The sequence below is a fragment of the Leucoraja erinacea genome, chromosome 27, assembly GCF_028641065.1.
Source record: "Leucoraja erinacea ecotype New England chromosome 27, Leri_hhj_1, whole genome shotgun sequence".
In the NCBI taxonomy this organism is placed as follows: domain Eukaryota; kingdom Metazoa; phylum Chordata; class Chondrichthyes; order Rajiformes; family Rajidae; genus Leucoraja; species Leucoraja erinaceus.
Window position 1 is genome coordinate 14,655,303 of NC_073403.1, and position 16,680 is coordinate 14,671,982.

At 45.4% G+C, this 16,680-nt stretch overlaps 1 protein-coding gene across 1 annotated transcript in view; it reads right to left on the reverse strand.

Annotated features, from left to right (window-relative positions):
- Positions 1–15,234, reverse strand: part of LOC129710252 (1-phosphatidylinositol 4,5-bisphosphate phosphodiesterase delta-3-like) — a 58,140-nt gene extending 42,906 nt beyond the window's left edge. Inside the window, 2 exon segments of the mRNA XM_055657127.1 lie at positions 1,407–1,562; positions 15,082–15,234. Of these exon segments, the coding sequence (XP_055513102.1) occupies positions 1,407–1,562; positions 15,082–15,169 (244 nt within the window). The 5' untranslated portion in view covers positions 15,170–15,234.
- Between the last annotated feature and the right edge of the window lie 1,446 nt (positions 15,235–16,680).

A 16,680-nucleotide genomic window follows, 5' to 3' on the forward strand; every position in this document is an offset into this window, starting at 1 on the left:
ACGTGTATCAATATACAGTGAAACGTTTTACACGATTTCCATTCAAATCAGATACATACATATCGTATATACTAAACATAAATACAATCATGCCAAATTCAAATGCAATAGGGGGAGTGAAGGGTGCAGAATATAGTACCAGCATTGCAGCGGACCAGGTCCAGAGACAAAATCCAAAGTGTGAAATGGGTTGGAGATAAATTGGAGAGTACCCTCGCTTATGGAAAGACCATTCAGATGCCTGACAGCAGAGGGGAAGCAGCTATTCCTGAGTCTGGTAGTGCGCCCTTTCAAGCTTCTATTTCTTCTGCCCGGCAGGAGCAGGGTCAAGAAGGAATGTCAGTGTTGGGACAAATCTTTAATTATATTGTGTAGGAAAGAACTGCAAATGCTGGTTTAAATCGAAGGTAGACACAAAATGCTGTAGTAACTCAGGGGGTCAGGCAGCATCTCTGGTGAGAAGGAATGGGTGATGTTTCGGGTCGAGACCCTTCTTCAGACTTTAATTATATTGGCTGTTTTTCTGAGGCAGCGTGAAGTGTAGATGGAGCCAATGGCGGGGAGTCTGATCTGTGTGATGGACTGGTCTGCATCCATCCCTTGATATTGAAATTCCTTGATGGTCTCCCCATTGCCCATTCCTCTCTGTAAAGCACACCAGCCCTCTCACCCCCATGGTTTTTGATTCTCTTTCTGGTTCTTGTTCATTACTGATTAATTCTGTAGTATTATTCAAACGGCTGCTGAATTACTAGGCTCTGGAACTCACAATGTTAATCTTTCCATCTCTTTCCTACTTCACGAAAAAGTATAAAACATCTTTCATTGAACCTGTGGCATCTTCCCTCGCATCTCTGTGGGTGGTCTCTTTCAATATCTGGCTTGATAATGATCCTGGTAAGGATCTGAGAATACTTTTGTTTTGTTCAAGATGTTTTATAAATGAAATAATTGTTCCATTCTGTCGCTACATTCAACACCGGGGTGTCAGAGGTCGAGGTACTGGGATAGGAATTCAGATTAGAGCACAGTGAACACACACAATCACCAATTAGAGTCAGGAGAAAAAGGAGCATCAAATCCTGGCTTTAGCTCTTCAAGTTATAGTCTGCTCTGGATTCCCTTGATTATACAATCAGACCCAATCATCAACTTGAAACTCTTTAACCCTCTAAATCTCTTCATTCCCCTTTCTCTCTCAGCAATAGAAATGGTGTTTGGCAAATGCTCCTCAATACTATTGTCCAACCTTGTCTCTGTGTCCCTGTACGGTTAGAGTACTGCTGGCTGAAGTGGTCATCAGTGAGTTGACTGGAAGGAGTGAGCCTTCATGCCCTGACAGCACTTCAAGCCCGATCAGCGAGAACTAAAGTACCCAGTGCAGCCCCCCTCATGCGAGTACTCACAGGTTGGTGGCTTGCTCCTGGATTTTGACTCGCACCAGATGGAAAGGCAATCATCCTGCAGCTTCATCCTTCGATCCTTCTTCCATCGCCTTGATTTTAATTTTTGTAACTTGCTGCCTTTAAGCATGAATTTCACATCTTCATCCTCAAGCAAGCCTGTGAGAGGCAGGAAAGTCAGTAAGTCAACAACACAAACTTTACAAAGATGACCTCTTAGCCACCTGGAATGGAACACAACTTTCTAAACAAAAAAACATCTCTTCAGAATCCAATCAAATTGAAGCTATTTTAACTATTTTTTCTATTTGAAAGATTTTGGAAGCAATGCTCTGAAATATTGGTTGTGGCCCATTCTAAACCCCTTACAATCTACAGACAAAGAAATACGATCCACGGACTACACTATCTCCCTTGCACTACTTATTAGTTTAAACTACCAGTTATTATTTTTAATAACTGATAGTTTATTATTAAATAACTACCAGTTATTTTTATTTTATTTTAGAGATACAGCAGGGAAACAGTCCCTTCAGCACGCTGAGTCCACGTTGACCAGCGATCCCCGCACACTAACACTATCCTACGCACACTCAGGACAATTTACAACTTCACCAAGCCAATTAGCCTACACACCTGTACATCTTTGGAGTGTGCGAGGAAACAGGAGCACCCGGAGAAAACCCAAGCAAGTCACAGGGAGAACATACAAACTCCATACCTACAGCACCCGTAGTCAAGATCAAACTTGGGTCTCTGGCCCCGTAAGGCAGCAACTCTACCGCTGTGCTACTGTGCCACTCTGGATCACTTTGATAATAAGAACACCTATGTTGTGATGCTCTGGAACTCTCTGTCGCAGAGGGTAGTCGAGGCCAGTTCATTGGCTATATTTAAAAGGGAGTTAGATGTGGCCCTTGTGGCTAAGGGGATCAGAGGGTATGGAGAGAAGGCAGGTACGGGATACTGAGTTGGATGATCAGCCATGATCATATTGAATGGCGGTGCAGGCTCGAAGGGCCGAATGCCTACTCCTGCACCTAATTTCTATGTTTCTATGTTTCATTAGTAAGAGTCAGGAAGTCCTGATGTAGCTTTATAGGGCATTAGTTAGGCCGCATTTGGAGTATTATGTACAGTTCAGGTCGCCCCATTGCAGGCCATCCAGACTTGGGAACAGCTTCCCCCCCCCACGGTCATCAGACTCATAAGCCAATCACCTCTTTCACACTACGCTACAATCTTTGCTCCATTCTGCTATTTTGCATTAATTGTTGGAATTATTGTTAACCCCTTGAGTTTCATGAGAACTAAGAATTTAATTACCTGCCAGTGTGTGTAACAATAATCTATTCTGAATTCTAGAAATCATTTACGGTGGCAGCACATGTACACAACAGGGTTTAAAAAAGCATACAGGCCTTCACAAGTTGGGGGGCACTGAATACAAAAGGAGGCTGAAACAAGGGACTGCAGATGCTGGAATCTTCAACAAATGCTGCTATTTGGGCATTAATTGTTGGAATTAGGAGTTAACCCCTTGAGTTTTCATGAGAACTAAGAATTTCCGTTTCCTACCCCATTGTGTGACAATAATCTATCCTGACTTCTAGAAACATTTAAATTAGGTGCAGGAGTAGGTACACAACAGGGTTCGAAAAAGCATTCAGCCATTCACAATGATCATGGCACTGATCACAATCAGTAGGCTGAAACAAGGGACTGCAGACCCTGGATCCTTCAACCAAATGGGCCAGTAACTCAATCCCTCTTAAATAGCCAAAGAATAGGAGTGTCAACTAGCCTCTGTTTCAGAAGATTTCCAGTCCGATTCTCCTCTACCCCATTGTTGATATTGGACTTTGACTATGGAACTGTTGTGCTATAATGATGAGAACTATATTCTGGTAGGTAATTAAATTCTTAGTTCTCAGTGAAACTCAAGGAGCTAACAATAATTGCAACAATTAATGCAAAATAGCAGAATGGAGCAAAGATTGTAGTGTAGTGTGAAAGAGGTGATTGGCTTATGAGACTGATAACCTCATCAGGGGGAGGGAAGCTGTTCTCAAGTCTGGATGGCCTGCAACGGGGCGACCTGAACTGTACCTCAAAATGTGACCTAATTAATGCCCGGCTAGTGCACGATGTGCTTGCTGGTCAGCGTGGGCTCGATGGGCCTGTTTCCACACTGTATCTCTAAAGTCTAAAGTAAAGTCAAATTTACAATGAGCAATTAACCTTCCAGCATGCTCGTTTTTGGGATGTGGGACAAAACCAGTGAAACCAAAGGAAACCCACGCATTAACAGATAGAATGCACAAAAGCTACACAGACAGCACGGGATTGAATCCGGGTCTCGACCAGCTGCACCATTGCTGTTTAGTTCCTCCTACTGAAGCGCAGGACTCACACTCGTTTAGGTTCAGGGTTATTATTGTACAGTGAAAAGCTTTGTGTCGCATGCTCCAATCGGATCAGATAATATTTTGCAAAATTACAATCACGTCAAACTTAGGTACAATAGGTAGAGCAAAGGGCAAGATACAGAATTCAGAATATAGTTCTCATCATTATAGCACAACAGTTCCATAGACAAAGCCCAACGTGAACAATGGGGTAGAGGTGAAACGGACAACACTCAAGCTAATGGAAAGACAGTTCAGAAACCTAATAACGGAACAGAAGAAGCTGTTCCTGCGTTTTGTGATGCATGCTTTCAAGCTTATGTACCTTTTTACCTGACGGGATCAGGGAGAAGGTGGAATGACCAGAATAAGACAAATGTTTGATTATGTTGCCTGCTTTTTTGAGACAACGTGAGGTGTACTGTAAATGGACTTCACATTAACTCCATTTATCCTATTAATATCCTGTTGCAGAGTTCAAATATTCTCTTGGCAGTGTGCCCTCCCACCTAATTTCATGCCATCAGCAAACTTGTATACCTTACACGCTATGCCTCCTTCCAGGTCATTAATATGAGAACTGATCCACCAATTACATCCCTCCAGCTAAAAAAGATTGTGACTCTCTAATTCCATATGATCACCTTTCTTCAATCCATGCTGACAAATTTATTTCAATTCCATGAAATCTTATCTTACGCACCGGCATTTTATGTGGGATCGTGTCAAATGTCTTCTGGAAATCCATATATACCTAGATTGCATTTATGTATAGTCTTTCCACTGACTGGTTAGCACGCAACTAAAGCTTTTCACTGTACTTCAGTACATGCGATAATAAACTAAACTAAATCTCATCCGCAGGTTCATTTCTATCAACTGTGCTTCAGGACTCCTGTAAATTTGTCAAACACAACTCATCCTCCATACAAGGTAGACCAAAATGCTGGAGAAACTCAGCGGGTGAGGCAGCATTTATGGAGCGAAGGAAATAGGCGACGTTTCGGGTCGAAACCCTTCTTCAGACTCACTTGTCTTGACTTAGTTTGAGTGCATTACACTTTACGAAATGACTAGTTAATTCTTATTTGATTATTGACTCCAATATCTTGCCAACAACAGATGTTATAGACTCATCATCAAAACAGGCCTTCCGAGTACTTCGGACATGTACACCGAGGTCCCCCTGTTCCATAATGTCCGTAGGGCCCTACCATTCATGGTATGTGTCCCGTTCTTATCAGCCTACCCAAAATATATCGCTACATGCATATTGGGTTTAAATTTAATCTGTCACGTTGTGCTAGTCGTTTATTCTCATCACCCACATTTGATCCATTTTGTCATCTTGCATCTTAATCTCTCAATGACCCAAGTTTAGAATTATTTTCAAGCAATGGGATTGTATGCACAATACTAAAAATCTCTAAGAACTAAGCAGGAATGGTTCTAAGACCTTGTGTATGTCCTGTACACTTTCCGCCCAGCATGAAAACCATGCATTCACTGTCATTTTCTAAGCTCTGTCTTTTAAACATTAAACACTGACAAAACTGCAGTCCAATTAATCTCATGGACTTCAATTGTGCTGATAAATGACACTGTATCAAATATCTTTAAAAAGTTTATGTACACTAACATCAACCATTCTACTTACATCAATCTTTAGACTTTAGAGATAGAGCGCGGCAACAGGCCCTTCGGCCCACCGAGTCCACGCCAACCAGCAATCACCCCGTACACTAGCACTATCCTACACGCTAGGGACAAATTACAATTTTCCTGAAGCCAATTAGCCTGCAAACCTATATTTCTTTGGAGCGTTGGATAAACCAGAGCACCCGGAGAAAACCCACGTGGTCACATGCAGCATCCGTACAGACGTATAGTCAGGATTGAACCGGGGTCTCTGGTGCAGTAAGGCAGCAGCTCTACCGCTAAGCCACTGTGCTGCCCCTAAATTATCCCCAATACTTTATGAAGAACTCGATTGAATTGTTTAAACACTGATTTCTTCACCAAATCCACAACGCGTATCATGTATTCCTGGAATCTAATGGAATGGTGGACCAAGCTCAAGGGGCTGAATGGCTTACTCCTAGTTTCTATTCAAGTCACTAATGCAGAAATTGCCTTGAGAGTAATATGAGATTAATGTTTACACAGCTATTGGTGCAGAGTCAGGAATGATTTGTGGCCACAGATTAGACTCTCAGAGCTTCTCAAATTCTCACTTGGCAAAGGGATGCTGATCACCTTTCCTCCTGCTGTGACTGGAGATGCAAAGAGGGAAAAATTGTGCCAACGTTAACATGGCTCTGAGGTAGGATGAGTGTGTGACCTCAAGTACTGACGAGGGAGCTCCTCAACACCAGGCTCTTCCTCCAATCCCGAGGGAAACGCAACGACTGCTGTGGTTTTCATCAGGTGAGAACCACGAGTCTGAAAATGGAAATTAATCGGTGTATCAGGTGTGATTCTTTATCTGAGATGTCTGCAGGCCTCTCTCTCTCCCTCTCCTAAACTGACGGACCACTCAGAATCATAGAATGTTGACTACTCAGGGATAGGCCATTCAGTCCAACATGTTGGTTGAAGAAGCACCAACTCACTCCCAGCACCGGATCTCACTCCCTGCAGCTCACAGCTCTACAACTAACATGATCCTTGTACTGTTTAAATATGGTGAGGGCATCTGCCTGCACCACTCTCTCTGCCAGTGAGTTCTTGAATCCCCAGTTTCTGATCCTCCAGTTCACAATCCCCATATAATCCCTTTGTCCACAGTCCCCGGTTCCCTCCCATCCTTGCTCCCTTGTCCCAAGTCCCACGTATCCAATCCCTCGTTCCCCCCTCTCACCCAACTCTAGTGGTCATGGAGTCAGGATCACAGAGCTTTGGAATAAGTCCACACTGACCAGTGGTCACTCATCCATACTAATCCCATCTTCCAGTTTCCCCAAGGCCTTCGATACTGGGGAAATTCAAATGTAAACAAGGGTTCATCGAGACACTTCTTACATATCTATAACTCTGCTTCTACCACTCTCTCCAGCATTGAGAAAGGTTTCCCTCTTGGTTTTTACTCCTAACCCGAAATCTATATCCTCTAACTTTACTTAACATACTTTAGATAAGGGCAAAGGTTTCCTGCAGTCTAGCCTGCCCATAATTGTCATAATTTAATCTATCTCATACATCTCTCCTCCTTTACCTTCCCACAAACGAGCTGTACCCCCCCACCCCCCCCCCCAGCCCCCCCCCCCCCCCCCCCCCCCACGGGTCCCTAATGCCCTGCACATGGTCCCCCATGTCTCTGATCTTTTCTCCCGCCCCTGTTCCTCATCCCAGTCCCTAGTTCCCGCTGGTCCCTCGTCCATCCATTCCCAGTCCTTAGTCTCCCAATAACTGGTGCCCTGCTCCTGGTGACTGCTGATCGACCTCCACCAGGTTACTGAAGACCTGCTGAGCGCTGCTGCAAACAACTGAGTGAATTCACCCTTTGAATCACTCCTCTGACACCGCAGAAAACTACTGCCCCAGACGCACAGTGGTAAAGAAAGCTTTTGGTGTGCTGGCCTTTATAAATCAGAGCATTGAGTATAGAAGTTGGGATGTAATGTTAAAATTGTACAAGGCATTGGTGAGGCCAATTCTGGAGTATGGTGTACAATTTTGGTCACCCAATTATAGGAAGGATGTCAACAAAATAGAGAGCACAGAGGAGATTTACTAGAATGTTGCCTGGGTTTCAGCACCTAAGTTACAGAGAAAGGTTGAACAAGTTTGGTCTTTATTCTCTGGAGCGCAGAAGGTTAAGGGGGGACTTGATAGAGGTCTTTAAAATTATGAGATGGATAGACAGAGTTGACGTGGATAAGCTTTTTCCATTGAGAGTAGGGAATATTCAAACAAGTGATTTGAGAATTAAGGGACAAAAGTTTAGGGGTAACATGAGGGGGAACTTCTTTACTCAGAGAGTGGTAGCTGTGTGGAATGAGCTTCCAGTGGAAGTGGTAGAGGCAGGTTCGATTTTATAATTTAAAAATAAATTGGATAGGTATATGGACGGGAAAGGAATGGGGGGGTTATGGTCTGAGTGCAGGTAGATGGGACTAGGTGAGAGTAAGTGTTCGGCACGGACTAGAAGGGCCGAGATGGCCTGTTTCCATGCTGCAATTGTTATATGGTTATATGATCAACTGGAGGAGCAGGATGCAGAGTTAAGCAGATTCAGTGGTGCCTTAGGTCAATGTTGTGCTGTTCTGTGAGAGAGGGACTTTACCACCAGTGCTGAAGGATGGCTTGGTAAATGCAAGGGAAATGCACGTCCCTGTGAACACTGGCAGCGGTGCAGTTGCTAAGTAACGCCCAGCACCTTCTCAACAAATGTGCCTTTCTTACAAGTGATTATTGAATATTACTCTTGGTCCCCAACCCCAGCTCAGAGAGTCCAGTGGGGGGAGCCCAGAGGGAGCCCGGCTCTCTGCTGATGAAAAACCGATAGACCAGTTGGTGGGAATCCTGATCCCTTGGAGACAGAGAATCATTCCAGAGTATCAGATAAAGTCCTAACAATGTGCTAACCAGTGACACAAGAACTAGTGGTGGTGTTGATAGGAGAGTGGTGTTGTCTACAGTATGATATTGACCCGCTGGCAGATATGCAGGGCAACGACAGATGGAACTTATTCATGAAGTGTGTGAGGTGATAAATTTTGGGGAGTCTACTAATGGTAGGACATAATTCACAAATAGTCGTTTGAAAGGATCATTGCGGAAGAAATCCATACGTCCAAAGATCCCGAGGGTCGCAGTAGAGGTAGGTGGGATGGTGGAAAAGGGTTTTGGGATGTCTACCTTCATTGGCAGGGCATAGAGCATAGGAACAGGGAGAAGGAGCTTGGCGTTACTTAGTAACTTTATAAAACATTGCTCAGGGCACAGTTGGAACATCGTGTGTAGTTTGAGTAGCCAGGACAGTGGTTGCACTAGAGAGGGTGTAGAGGAGATTCGCCAGGATGTTGCCTGGGATGGAGTGTTTCGGTTATGAGGAGAACATTTTCGAGATATTTAAGATGAGACACAAAATCCTGGAGTAACTCAGCAGGTCAGGCAGCATCTCTGGAGAAGAGGGATTTCTTTTCTCCAGAGATGCTGCCTGACCCGCTGAATTACTCCAGCATTTTGTGTCTATCTTCGATATAAACCAGCATCTGCAGTTCCTTCCTACACATGTTCTAGATATTTGCAGTTCCATCCTTGAATTCCCCAACTACAATGTCCTTCATCTCAGTGAATGCAGAGGAGAAGCGTTCATTAAGATCTCATCTCATTATTTTGGCCATCTTGGTCCCAAAGGGCCCTATCATTTCTCTGTTCACCTTCTTGCACACTCAAAGAATTATCATGAATCCACTCCTGCTATGATATTTCCTATTCCCTGTTATTTCTTGCTTTGCTTCAGCACAACAGAACATAGTAGGCATGACTGCAGAACAGATCAGTGTGTCCATATACCATTATATAAATACACACACACATGAATAAATAAACTGATGTAGTGCAAATAAACAGATAATGGGCTGGTCACCCCATTGCAGGAAGGATGTGAAGAGGGTAAAAGGGTTTACCAAACCTGCCTGGATTAGAAGGTATTAGCTATAAAGAGTGGTTGGACAAATTTGGATTGTTTTCTTTTAATTATCGGATTATCTGATAGAGGTTTATATAATTAACAGAGGCATAGACAGGGTAGATAGTCAGAACCTTTTTCCCCAGGATGGAAACATCAAATACCAGAGGGCATAGCTTTAAGGCGAGTGGGGCAAAGTTTAAAGGAGAACTGCGGGTTGTTTTACACAGATAGTGGCATGCACTGCCAAGAGTGGTGGTGGAAGCAGATGTGATGGTGTTGTTTAAAAGGCTTTTAGATAGATTGGTTAGTGCGCAAGGACTGGAGAGAAATGGATCATGTGCAGGCAGACAGGATTAGTTTAATTTTGCAACTAGGTCAGACAACAGTGGGCCAAGGGGCTTGTTCTTTTCCACATTCCACCTTGTCCTGAAGATTATATATCCTGCTCTTTTTTCATGTTACTGTGATTACAGCAATATTATATTTCCACCTACTTATCAATTCATTTATCCGATTTACTAGTCAGAAACTAGCATTAAAATAGATGCAATTCAGCCTTCTATTTCGCCCATGTGATTTATCACATCCATGTCAGCTCTGCCTGCTGGACTGACGTCGTTTTCCATCTATATTTGACTGCACCTCCCCCCACAACTGTACATCGACTCTGTAGTCCAGACCCTGCCAGATTAGTTTCAATGCTCCTCAATAGCAACAGCAAATCTTCCCGCAAGGATGTTGGACCTGTTCTAGACCCTTCCCACTTTCCCTAAAAATGTTCCAGTGATACAGAACATAGAACAGCACAGTACAGCACAAGAATAGGTCCTTCGGAACACAATGTCTGTGTTGAATATAATGCCAAGACTAAATCTTCTTTGCCCGCACATAATACATCCCTCTATTCCCTGCATACCCATCTGCCTCAACCCCCCCCCCCCCCCCCCCCCCCCCCCCCCCCCCCCCCCCACCCAGCAGCGTATTCCAAGCACTCTCCACCCTCTGTGTAAATAAACTTGCTCCGGACATCTCCTTTAAACTTTGCCTCACTCACCTTAAAACTATGCCCTTTCGTATTTGATTTTTCCATCCTGGAAAAAAGGTTCTGTTTACCCTATCTATGCCTCTCATCATTTTATGTAGGTCTCCCCGCAACATCTGGCGTTCCAGAGAAAATAATCCGAGTCTGTCCAATCTCTTGCTGCAGCTTCCACATCCAACCTGTAATGGGACGACCAGAACTGCACGCAATACTCCAGGAAAATTTATTCTGAAACCTTGCTCCTTATGTGAACCAAAACCATTGGCTGTTAACCCCCCTCACTTTAGAATGTCCAGCGCACATCCCATTATATTCTTGAGCCTGGATTCAGGGAGACTAACACACCAATCTGGATTCACATCAACAGCTGCAAAAGTGTCTGTATTTCCCTCCCACCGGGTGGCGCTGTAAGTGGCAGCCAAGACAACAGCCTATCTCGTCCCTCTCTTCTTTTGTTGTTTTTAGTCTGTTTCATTTGTATGTTTTAGTGTATCTTTAGTTTTGTATTACGGTATTACGTGGGGTGGGGGGGGAGGGATTAAATCTCTTCCCGCCGACGGAGATGCGACTTTTTCCGTATCATATCTCCGTCCATACTGCGGCCTAAAATCGTGGAGCTGCCGGTCACTTTGTTAGGGGTCGACTTTGGGAGCTCCGACCTGCCCCGATCGTGGGAGCCTAGATCGCCCCGATGCAGCTGCTTCGATCGCCCCGACTGCGGGAGCTTCGATCGCCCCGACCGCGGGAGAAAAGGAGGAAGAAGGTAAAAGCTATTTGCCTTCCATCGCAGTGGGGAATGTGAGGTCGCCGAAAAACAAGATGGACGTGCTGCCTGCGCTGGCGAGGACTCGGAGGGATTGACGTGAGGGCAGCCATCTTGGTGTTTGTGGGGACATCGCTCCATGAGAACATCCTGGAGTCTGTTGGGAATGTGGGCGGATTTCTGACTGTTCGGGCGGGCAGGGACTGCAGAGAGAGTGACAGCGGTCAGTACAACTCTGGTCACATAACGGTGAAGGAGCGTGTGTGTGTGGCCCGGACATTGAACTGATGGCTGTGGGTCTCCGCTTATGCTGTATGCTCAAGGGATTCTCACACGCCGCTGTGGTGGCTGTTTATGTTTAATCTTTATGTAGTTTTGTATCTTGTTGCTTTTTTGGTATGACTGTATGGTAAATCAAATGTCACGGTACTCCGATACATGTGACAATAAAGGACCATTGACGCATTGAACTCCAACCACTATTGCCCTGCATTTTCAACACAGAGCAATGGTTTTGAAGCAAGATGCACTTGGAGGTTTCTCTGACCATTTGCTTGCCCACTTCCCTCTCCCATGTGGTCACTCATTCCTTCTATGAACACTTTTCCTTAAGCTGCAGGGTGCCCACATTTGTAAACAAGTTATCCATATATCTGCCAGCATCCTTGACGGTCAAGCTCCAAAACCCAGCAGCTGAGCTGGCCAAACCCCAGGCACCTGTAGCATGATCACCCAGACTAGACGGAGCCAGACAGCACATGTGACAATACAAAAAATAAATCATCTGTGAAGTTCAGTAAGCCAGATCTAATTGATTATAGATTCATTTTTTATGTAGTCTATGCCTCCTGTGATAAAATTTAGATGCCCAAAGGTATTTAGTCTGGTGCTACTTCAATGTCCAGTGCATCTGTGGCCTCAAATCCCTCTGCTCTCCACAGCCTTCAGCAATAACTACAGAATAATTACCAACATGTATCAGTTTAGTTTAGTTTGGAGATACGGCGCGGAAACAGGCCTTCACCCACCAAGTCCACACCGACCACATTAACATCCCCACACATTAAAACTATCCTACACATACTAGGGACAATTTACACTTGTACCAAACCAATGAACGTCTTTGGAGTTTGGGAGGAAACCAAAGATCTCGGAGAAAACTCACCCGGCCACTGGGAGAATGTACAAACTCTGCACAGATGGCACCCGCAATCGGGATCGAACCCTGGTCTCCGGCGCTGCAAGCGCTGTAAGGCAGCAACTCTTTTGTTGCGCCCCTTAGCTATCAGTTGGCAAATTCCTTCTTTCACAACTTATCGACAATAAATGAATGAATAACACTCATATATAACGATAAATTTACAGTAGTTGAGCAAAGTAAATCACGCACTTTTTTCCGAGTATACTTATTTATTTTTAAATTGTCTTTTACTCAGTTAATTGATCTTCATGTGCTTAATAATTTCAGGAACTGCCTTCTACCAAAGCTCCGGACGGAATTCCAGATTCAGCTGTTCTACTAAACTCATCCAAACAGTTGCCAGGATCCAATGGATCTGAAAATAATCAGCCACATTTGAATGTCCAATTTTAAATCATGTCTGTGATCTTTACATCCCTTCGGCTAGTTTGACACCTCCTCTAAATACACTCCAGTCTGGACAATAATCTTCAGTGCAAGGCACTCAGTTGGTGGGGAAATACAATCAACACACAGATTTACAGAGTTGGTCCAGATCAAAATGTGACAAGTATTGTATGTGACACAAGTAACCACTTGATTCCTATGATCTCAGTTGTTAGCCTCTGCTGTCTTGCAACACCCACCGACCCAGCCATCCACCCATCAAGCTCCTCAGCTTCCTTGGCAGTAAATCAAAGAGCAAGTGTGTTACTTGGGATGTCTTGGCCAATAATTATCCTCAACCTGGCTGTCACATTTTCCACTTCACAGTAATGACGGAACTTTAAAAGTACTTCGTTGTTTGCCAAGTTATTTTGAAAACTGCGAACTACACAAACAAAAGTTATCACCATCCTACCACAACCAGAGAGCAGTCCTGAACTACTATCTACCTCATTGGTAACCCTCAGACTCTCCTTGATGGGACTTTGCTGGCTTTACCTTGCACTAAATGTTATTCCCTTATCATGTATGTATACGCTGTAAATGGCTTGATTGTAATCTTTCAGCTGACAAGATAACACGCAACAAAATCTTTTCACTGTACCTCGGTACACATGACAATAAACTAAACTGTAAACTATTTTTATTTTTACTCCAATATTAGTATGATAGGAACCAACAGTAACAGAGGGATAGAATGGGATTGCTCAATGTTGCTTCGCCATGGAGCTTGACAGGTGGTGGGGACAGCTGCCTGACAGCTCATAAGCCTCAGTCCTCTCAGTGAAATCATGTCCACCACAAACTGGGGGCAGAGAGTGAAGAATTTGTTTGGAATGGAGGTGGTTTCAAGATGACAAAGTGAGTTCTCCATCAAGTCAACCCTCCCTCTTGTGCCATGGTACACTTGTCTCTTGCCCACTGAGAACGCAAGAACCTGTCATTCACAAAAGAAACAGTCTAGAATGAAGGCATAACATGTGCAGTGGAGGAAGAGGCCATTCAGCCCTGCCATGCTATGCTCATGTTTACATTCCCTATCGTGGCTCATTGCATCCAACCACATCAATAATCTTTTGATCTAAGACACACAACATGCTGGGAGTAACTCAGCGGGTCAGGCAGCATCCCTGGAGAAAAGGAATGTGACGTTTCGGGTCGAGACTCTTCTTTTGACTAAGGGGCGAGGGGAACTAGAGGCATGAAAAGGTCCCTCGCCTTGACTCTCAGTCTCAAGAAGGGTCTTGACCCGAAACATCACCTATTCCTTTTCTCCAGAGATGCTGAGTTACATCCAGCATTTTGTGTGTATTTTTGGTGTAAACCAGCATCTGCAGTTCCTTCCTACTCAATGTTTTTATCTATGTGTCCAGTTAAAAACACCACTGCTTTTCACCTCCGATTACTGTACTGTCTGTGTTTAATGGTGGCTGCCTTGCTTCATTTCATCTCTGACAAACGTGTTAATACTCTACCTCCATTACCATTAGACCTTCATAATATTAAAGGTCTGTCGACGCTCCCTTATCCATTGTACACTTGAGATGCAATGTCTGTCAGGTAAAAACCTTCTTGCAGTTTTTGTATCAATACGGCTGTTAGCATTTGTTTTCAACGGGGCTTCAGAACAGTTGACAGTACTTGCCGTACAGTCGAACGAGAAAGCAGAGCAGGATACACACACAGTTCAAGGGTGGTTGGCCGTTACGCTCAACCTTGTTTGTGTGGACAAGGACTAGGGCGGCAAAACAGGTTAAAGTCTATAAGCACCACGCAGTTATAGAGAACCATTCTCGCACCATCACCCGGGCGATCTAACAGTCGGGGCAATCTGACAGCGGGCTTCACTCGGTGAAGCGGACGGCCAGATTACTTGTCCGGTTTGACCAGCAGGCGCGGATCCCCGCTGTAGCCAGAAGCTTACCCCTCCCTAACCCCCCCTCTCACCACCAGACCAGGCGAGGGGAGGCGTCCCACCCTTCGGTGACTAATCTGAGCAGCAAACAGCGAACCCAGTGAGTGTGTGACCTTCCAAAGGCGAGGCGCCTCCGGTCCGACGGGCGGGACGGTCCGGCTAAGACGCCGCCTCACTGGATCAACCTCTGGGTCCAGTCCCGACCGATGCGATGCCTTATTTAGACAGCGTTCAAGTACAGGCGCGGCGTCTCCTCAGCTCCTCGGCCGTGTCCGCCACCCTTACCCACTTTCTTGAAGGCTTTCAGGGCGAGTTTCTTGTGCTCTGCCTCCTGGTGCCGGGGCTGCGAGCCTTGCGACTTGGTGCCCATCATGGCTCGAGCAGCGAGCCCGTCTCACGGCCTCGGCGATCCCTCGGACCGGGCAGCAGATCCCCCCCCCCCGCCCGCCCCCCAGGCGCCCCTCCTTCCCCCCGATCCCGCCCGTCTCCGGCAGCAGCTCATGTGATTCCCGACATCCATGCAAGGAAGGCGAGGGAGGGGCGGACCAAGTCGCTGGCCTGAGTCGCTGGCAGGATTGCTTCACTGCAGGCCGGCGCCTCTCAGGGAAAGGCAGCGAGTGCCGCCGCCATCAGCGGCTGTTCACTGTCTGGAGCTGCCAGTTGCCGCCGGCGGCACCTCTTCATCAGGCGGCATTCGCACTCGTCCCAGGAACCACCTCCTCTTCAGGTCTTGGTGCAAACTCTGCAATGCCGATTCCTCAGCACCCTTCCACACCGCGCCCAACAATTCCAGTCCTCGCTTCTCTGGGCGACCCGTGCTGTCTGAAGACATTCCCACTGGTGGCTGTCTGTCTGTCACACTGATATTACTCCAGCAATTTTGTGTCTACCTTTGGTGTACACCAGCATCTGCAGTTCCTTCATACACATCTAGTCTGAAGAAGGATCTCAACCCGAAACGTCACCCATTCCTTCTATCCAGAGATGCTACCTGTCCTGCTGATTTACTTCAACATTTAGATACATCTATCTTCGGTGTAAACCAGCATCTGCAGTTCATTCCCACACAACAACCAACTGAAGAAGGGACCCGATCCGAAACCTCGTCCACCCATTCACTCCACAGATGACCCGCTGAGCTCCTCCGGCACATTGTGTTTTTTTTTTGCTCAAGATTGCAGCATCTACAGTTCCATGATAATCACTGTTCTGGTTACCACCCTATCGCCAAGGTGATCGGTCACCCTTTCTCGAAACCAGTACTGATTTACAGCAGGTTACACAAAAAAGCTGGAGAAACTCAGCGGGTGCAGCAGCACCTTCGATTCTCCAGCATCTGCAGTTCCTTCTACCTTCGATTCTCCAGCATCTGCAGTTCCTTCTTAAACACTGATTTACAGCATCCTGTTGCCGGAGCATTTAGACGCAATGATTCGCCGGGAATTAACTTCAGAGATAGCGGATGATTTAGTTGTTTATTGAAAGATTCCTACAGATAGGAAAACTGCAAATGCAAGGCGGAAGAGGATGATTGTACTACAGGGTCAGTTCCTGGTCCTCGTTTACTTATGATGTATATTGGTTGCCTGGTGAAGGGTCAAATTACAACGTATCCAAGTTTGCTGATGAACCAATAGTTGGTAGACAAAAATGCTGGAGCAATTCAGCGGGTGAGGCAGCATCTATGGAGCGAAGGAAATAGGCAACGTTTCGGGTCGAGGCCCTTCTTCAGACGGGAGGGTGTGTTGCAATGAAGACATTTGGACTCCACAACAGGATAGTAAATGGGTGAAAAATTGGCAAGTGAAGTTTAATAAAGGATTGTGTGAGGACACACACACTTCTGAAGGAAGCACCTAAAGGCAGGCCATCATTTAAATAGAG